Below are 7298 nucleotides of genomic sequence, written 5' to 3'. Positions count from 1 at the left end.
ACACACACACAAAAACCACCATTGATTGAGCGAATCCTAGGTAACAGCTGGGATACTTAGTATCTTTGCACATAGTGAGTATATCTAGTTGTCATTGATTCAAAGCTGTCTATTTAAATTTGCAGTCACACCTGATCTACACAGACTTGATCAAATGAACCGGGGTAGTTGCTTTCTTCTGCCTAAATGCATCCAAGAATTGCAGCCTTTTCACTTTTTCGTTTTTATTAACCCAGTAACGGGAATGCCAGACAATTAATTGAGACTCCCCATTAATCGCCTTTTCTTCTAATGAATTAACGGCCTCCAAAAACTCGATTTGACAGCTGCATCCTGGGCGCGTTTGCCGCAAAGCAACTTTTGACTTGGGTTTCCCCGAAGGGAGACTTCCCAGTAACTCGGCCATCTCAACAGGAAACCCTGTTTAAACTAGGTTTATTTTTTTATTTATTATTGAGTTGATTTGTCCATCGCTTACAAGATAACCGGTATAAGTCTAAACACAGCTATGAAATGGATACACACAAGAAAAATAATAATAATAAAAAAGAAACAATAGGACAGGGACGTTTTATTTTTATTTATTTTTATTTTGGAAACGCAGCCGACCCCGAGGCACGATGGGAAGGGCCCAAAGCCTCTCTGAAGCCGGCCAACATTAAACCAGGGTAGCGTGGGTTTTCCTCCTCCCCACGCGGTCAGGGACGGCGGCCCAGCTGAGGCGAGTGTCTCGTTTGGGGAGCAGCGCGCTGAGCGCAGCCTCCCGGGTCCGCCCCCCGCGGGGAGATTTAAGCGCCTTCGGGCAGGCGGGCCAGTCCCCGGGACGTTGCGCGATGGAGACTTTGATGGACGAGGCCATGGAGAGCTACGCTTATCCCTCGTACAACCCTTATTCCTACCGCTACCAGCCGCCCAAGAGCAAAAGCGGGCAGGGCGCCTGGCGGCATCACCACTACCAACAGCACCACCACCACCACCGCAACGGCGGCGGCGGCGGCTACTTGTCCGGCTACAGCGAAGCGATGGTGGCGGCGGCGGCCGAATACTTCGACAACTACCAGCGGGCGCAGCTGAAGGCCATCCTCTCGCAGGTCAACCCCAACCTGACGCCGCGGTTGCGCAAGGCCAACACCAAGGAGGTGGGAGTGCAGGTCAACCCTCGTCAGGACGCCTCGGTGCAGTGCTCGCTCGGGCCGCGGCCGCTGCTCTTTCGCTCCCGGGCCCGAGGAGGAGGAGGCGGCGGCGGAGGAGGCGTCGTCGAGCAGGAACGAGGCTGCCTGGTCAGCGGCGGCGCCGCGCGGCACGTGCGCTTCCCCCGGACCATCGCCGTCTACTCGCCGGTGGCTTCCCGACGCCTCCCCGCCTTCTTGGAAGAACCTGAGGCCCGGGAGCCGCCGACGCCCGACGCCGGTCCGCCTCCAAGCACCGAGGGGAAGGACGCCGACGCCGCCCGCGCCGTCCGGGCCAAAGCCGAAGCGAGCGTCGCCGAGCCTCAGGAGCGGAAGAAGTCGGCCTCGGTCCCCGACGGGGCGGGGGGCTCCCCGTCGAAGCCCCAAGCCGTCAGTTCGGCCGAGGAAGGGGAAAAGTGGCAAGGCGAAGAAGGCGCACCGCAAGCGCTCGGGGAGGAAGCCGAGGCGGACAAGGCCCGCGTGCGCTTCCAGGTGTGAGGGGAAATCTTCCACAGTCCGAGCTGCCCCCCGTCGACGAGGAGAACCAGGCCCGAAGCCTGGTGGAGAGCCTCCCCGTAACCCGGGCGGCCTGCTTCGCCTACGACGCGCCTCAGCCGCCCGCGTTCCCCGGCAGGGCGTGGTCCCCCCCAAAAAAGCCCACAGGGCGGCCGAGCGACGGTGCCGGACGCCCATAAAAAGCGGCTGGAAGTCGGCCCGTTTCGTCGCGGCTGCCCTGTGGGTTTTTTTACCCAGTTTATCGCGGCCGCCTGGCTTAGAGGAGCGTTGCTCGAAGCGTGAAGCCGCTTCTGTGTAGAGAGCTTGGCAACTTTTAGCCGTGTGGACTTCAACTCCCAGAATTCCCCAGCCAGCTATGCTGGCTGGGGAATTCTGGGAGCTGAAGTCCACACGGCTTAAAAGTTGCCAAGTTTGGGGACCCCTAGTGTAGAGATAAACTAGACGGCTTCACTCCCTTAAACACGGAATGGAGACCCCGAAAATCAAATTCAAGCCTCTGCCTGTTTGTTCTTCCTTTGATAACTTGGCTTAAAACCCTATTTAGCAATAGAAGGGGAATATTTTTTTTTTGCCAAATAAAGGGTGGTAGGTTGAGAGGGACTTCTTCCCTCAGGCTGTGAAAAGAATAAGCCAAGATTGCCTGTAGTTTTTTTTTTTTAAAAAATGCTTTTAAAGGAAAACCAGAATAAAGAATTGAGACGGGTGCCCAAAAAACGGACTGGCTATTTTCAAACACACAATGAGCTTTTTTTTTTTAAAAAAAAAAAAACCCTTTCAGATGTTAAACTAGAAGCAGTACTCCAGCAATACCGGAATTCCTTGGTGCCATTCACAGTTTATAAACTCCCAAGTTTGGCAGACATCCTGGTTTATTTCTATGACTCTGACTGGGGTTTGCATGCCAGAGTAAACCATGATATGGTTTATTCCATGTTTGTTTCCCAGGTGTAGTTTGTGAATCCAGCCAGTGTTAGTTTGTAAACCTTTTCATGACCTATTTAGGGCGTTAAGTTAAAGCTGACAATCTGAAGCAAACTTGAAACAATTATCTGAAATACATAGTTAAGATCCTTGCAGCATCCTCACAATTGTCGGTGTGATCTAGACACTTGGATCACATTTTCAATAGTTGCAGTAAGTTTCCTAGAACCATGTGATCAGCATTTGCCAACCTCCCAGCAAGCTTCCAACATACCAATTCTATGAAGCTGGCAAGAAGGTTGCAAGTCATAGTTACATGGATGCCTCACTTAGCAACTGCTCTGCTTAACAACAAATTTTCCAGTCCCAGTTGCTGGGGGGAAGCATGTGAAGTTGAAAACTACCTTTACTAGGTATTGCTTCAGAATGACCATCTTGTTCTAACTTCACAACTTTGATGTCTGAACTTTTAACTCCCGCAATTCTGGTTGAAGAATTCTAAGAATTGAAGTCCATGTATCTTAAACTTGCCCAAACTTGAGGATCGTTGCTCTGTTAGGTGGTTCCTTTGGTTTATTGTGGGTTTTGTGTGTGTACACTGCACAGAACCCTATTATGAGTTAGGCAGCCCTAGAAATCCAATAAATAAAAAAACGAATACAGTAGAAACCTGCGTAAATAAGAACTACAGAAATTCTGTCTGGGACTTGAAGGAGTTCCAGTCCAAGGATCTTCTTACCAGGTCATTGGGTTGAAGAAAGAAGATGTAGGATGAATTTAGAAGAGGACCTGCAGTGATATTCTATTTTTAACCCCTGTGTTTTCTAGTTCCTAGAGCAGAAGTATGGCTATTATCACTGCAAGGACTGCAATATTCGATGGGAGAGTGCCTATGTCTGGTGCGTACAGGGCACAAGCAAGGTAGGCTTTGATGACTACAATCGTTTGGGTTAGTGTTGGGCTTCAGGGTTCAGTCGCTGGGGTATAGAGCAGAGGTCCCGAAACCCTGAGTTGCACTACCGGACCGTGACCCATTGGGAGCTGGGCTGCTAAAGCCACGGGGAAGCGTGTGAAGCTTCATTTTGCGCACGAAAGGGATTTAGGTTGTGCATGCGAAACCATTTCCCCCCATTCCATTGCCCGAAGACACTGGCGGTCCATGGAACCAAAAGGTTGGGGACCCCTAGTGTAGACCACTAACTTCCTGATGTTCCAGCAGCAACTTTGGCTGGCATCTTTAGAGGCAAGGTGGTCTGCAGATACCAGCTACAGTTGCTGGTGAAATGTCAGGAAATCTCCTAAATCCTAACATTGTCCAAGGTAGACTTTGTTTCCTTGGAGTGGTGGGAAGTGGGGGGTGGGGGGAGGGCAGAGGTGGTATTTAGCAGGTTCTGACCAGTTCTGAAGAACCGGAAATTCTGAGTAGTTCAGAAAACCTGCAAATCCTACCTCTGACTGGCCCCGCCCCCAGCTCTTCTCTGCCTCCCAAGTCCCAGCTGATCGGCTGGATCTTCTTTGGTTGCCCTGCACAGGAGAATGGAGCTGGAAAGAAGGTTAAGTGGGTTGGGGTGAGGAGGGAATGGGGATTTTGCAGTATCTTTCCCCTGCCACGTCTACCAAGCCACGCCCACCAAGCCCTGCCATGCCCACAGAAGTAGTAAAAGTTTTTGAATCCCACCACTGGGGGGTGGATGTTCCTGCCTTAGAAAAAAAGTTACCTTAATTTTCTCTTTCTTTTTGCAGGTTTACTTTAGGCAGTTTTGTCGAACTTGCCAGAAATCTTACAACCCGTACCGGGTGGAGGATATTACCTGCCAAGTAAGCAGATCCTTTTAGGACATCATTTAAGGTAGAAGGTCCATTGGGGATCCTATTCTGTCTTTTGATTCACTTGCTGAATATAAAGACAGATAGAATAACTCTACAAATTCTTCCATACAAAGTTTCTTTTATTGGATTATATTAGGTATCCTCAAGGTAACTCACAGTTATGTTGGGATGCATCTAATGTCCAATTCTTTGCATAGTTGAAATCATAGTGTAAAATGATAGTAATCATCCCATATTTCATCCCGTAGTACTGGAGCCAAAGGAGAGAGGCTAGCATGAAGCTAGGGTCCAAGCAAGAGTGAAGAAACCTTCCCCAACCCACCAAGGGTCAGTTCAGTGACCAATCAGAGTTACAGATGACATGAACTACATTTCCCACATGACATGAACTACATTTTCCAGGATACCTTAACTACATTTACCATGATGCATTCCCTTCAGGGGACAGCTCTCAATTCCTAACTAACTATCCCAAATCCCATTAACTCTAAACTGTCTGGACAGCACAGCTCCACTGCATGAGCTTAGGTTGGCATGGTTCCTCTCATTATTTAAAAACAAAGGTATTAGAATCCTTCCAACCAAGGCTCTGAAATGAAAGAGAGTGAAATGGGAAGGATGCTGGTGAGGAATCAAGCAGTAAGTTTTTGCTCCCAAAAGCAGCTGTTCTGATGTTAAAAGGAAATTCTTAATATCACCATGTGATGTTCCTTAATTCCATTAAATGTATGTCTGCTGATAAAAAAATCCAGCTGCCTTAAAATTAAGATCATTTGGATTGCTCCATTTAGTTTGCTTGACTGCAGATGGAACTGGTTTGCTCCTACTTTCTGAGATTTTATTACTTCCCAATCAAGTACTTAGAGATTCCCTAATAATCTGTCATCCAGGTACAGATCTGGTTTTATCCTACTTAAATTTATTTAGAGGGATGAGTCAAGCCCGGCTGATTGCTCCCAATCACAGCACTTATTGGGGGAGTCAGCTTATGAATCCACCAATTAGAGGACTGACACCTCAAGTTGGACTTCCTTCTTTGTAGGAATTTTTAAATATGGGAAGCATATAGTTTATGCCTCTTTTACATAGCTGTTTTTTCTTTCTACTGCCACATCCTTGACATATAAAGGCTCTTGTTAGGCCAAATGTCCCCAAACTTGGCAACTTTAAGACTTATGGACTTCAATTCCTATAGCCGGCTGAGGAATTCTGGGAGTTGAAGTCCACAAGTCTTAAAGTTGCCAAGTTTTGGGACCCCTGTGTTAGACCATCTGAGAGCAGGGAAAGATTTTGAGCTTTGCAATAACCATCTAGATTGAATGTTTCTCAGTTTCAACAATTTCCAGATGTGTGGATGTCAACTCCCAGATTTTCCCAGCCAGAATTCTTGGTGTCGACATCCATCCATCTGAAAGTAGCTGAGGTTGAAGAACATTGATTTGGATTGCCAGGGCATTTTACCACTTCCTTGGAGCAGATGTTTCAATACCACTACTACTAGCAATAATATGCAGTCTTAGTCATCCCACTTGCGACTGAACAGTATGCATAAATACAGAAAAACTGACCTCAATCGTATTGTCCCTAGTCAAAATTTTTGTTCCTGTGGAATTCATATACAGATCCAAGTCGTTTTTCTTTTCAGTTACCCTGTTGCTTTTTGTGTGTGTCAATTTCAGAGCTGCAAGCAGACCAGATGTTCCTGCTCTGTGAAACTGCGCCATGTGGATCCCAAGAGACCCCATCGTCAAGATCTTTGTGGAAGATGCAAAGGCAAACGGCTTTCTTGCGATAGCACCTTTAGCTTCAAATATATTATTTAAGGAAAAGGGCATAGAGGAGAGTCCTCACTGTCAAATTGTACCGAGCAGAAATTTTGTTTGTTTGGAAGTAGGAGGCTGCCAAGCATGGGAAGGCTGCCAAGGAAGCAGAGATGTAAATCAGGATGGAACCAAATGCCTCTACCTCATTTGTTATAATTACATTAAGGAGCAGGAGAATCTGCTCGGTATATTCTGACAAACTACATTTTATTTTGGTATGGCAGAAGGGGTAAAAGCAAGCTCAAGTCCTTTTTTTGTTGTTATATGGGAAGGAAATCATCGTCTTAATATCTTCGTAGGGGAGGCTGCTGTAGACAGAGGAATGCACTGTGAGTCAACCTCAGGCAAAATAGGCAACTGTTGTGATGTTTCACAGTGACAATTGCCAATGCAGGCAAGCAGACCTTAAGGAAAACGTGTTAGATGTGATAGCATTCTGTTGAAAGAAGTAGGACGGGGAAAGCAAGCACGAATTCAGAAGTTGTACTACAGCACTGCGTTGTCTTCCAGCTGAGTAAAATGACATAATTGGGTGCCAGGTTCATAGGCATTATTATGGATATGTGTAGAAAGAAGCATGATCTCAGCAGCACACCTATGAAAGGAATTATTTTGTTGGTCAGTAATTATTTCATAAGATAATGCATCATCTGAAATTTTGAAACAACTAATATTTCCTTTGCCCAGAGTCAGTATGGTAATTTCATTATTTTTCTTGAGCATAAGTTCTCTAATAAAGTGACCATGATTATAATTGTGACTTATTTTTGCTTTGCTTCCCCCCACTTTGCTTAATGCTTATATGAATGCCAGACTTAAAATAAATCATTTTAAGTTTAAATACGTCATTTAAAAGTTCCATATAATACCACTGATTCCTTTGGTGCAAAACTCTGAATAATAGTTTGTGTAAGCATTGAACAATTTGGAATGGGCTACTATTCAGTTTTTGGTTTCTAGCAATGCTCAATTTAAGCATGAGCAGAAGGGAGAATATTATTAGTGTTACTAATCAATAAGGTTTCAGGGTGTGACTAAA

The 7298-nt window shown here is 46.4% G+C and overlaps 1 protein-coding gene across 1 annotated transcript; it reads left to right on the top strand.

Moving 5' to 3' along the window:
* The first annotated feature begins 737 nt into the window (after positions 1–737).
* Positions 738–7298, top strand: ZAR1 (zygote arrest 1). Its single transcript, XM_087963581.1, has 4 exons — positions 738–1661; positions 3435–3527; positions 4350–4424; positions 6116–7298. The coding sequence occupies exons 1-4, from the start codon at positions 834–836 to the stop codon at positions 6257–6259; spliced, it is 1140 nt and encodes a 379-aa protein (XP_087819707.1). The 5' UTR covers positions 738–833; the 3' UTR covers positions 6260–7298.

The sequence above is a fragment of the Notechis scutatus genome, chromosome 4 (genome assembly GCF_049901735.1).
Source record: "Notechis scutatus isolate UNSWTSFEM ecotype Mainland chromosome 4, rNotScu1.2, whole genome shotgun sequence".
Lineage (NCBI taxonomy): Eukaryota > Metazoa > Chordata > Lepidosauria > Squamata > Elapidae > Notechis > Notechis scutatus.
This window is presented reverse-complemented; position numbering and strand designations above follow the sequence as displayed.

Coding starts and splice junctions, on each gene's coding strand:
- ZAR1 (XM_087963581.1), top strand. CDS start 834: ATGGAGACTTTGATGGACGAGGCCATGGAGAGCTACGCTTATCCCTCG. Junction 1,662..3,434: donor AGGCCCGCGTGCGCTTCCAG/GTGTGAGGGGAA, acceptor TGTGTTTTCTAG/TTCCTAGAGCAGAAGTATGG. Junction 3,528..4,349: donor GCGTACAGGGCACAAGCAAG/GTAGGCTTTGAT, acceptor TTCTTTTTGCAG/GTTTACTTTAGGCAGTTTTG.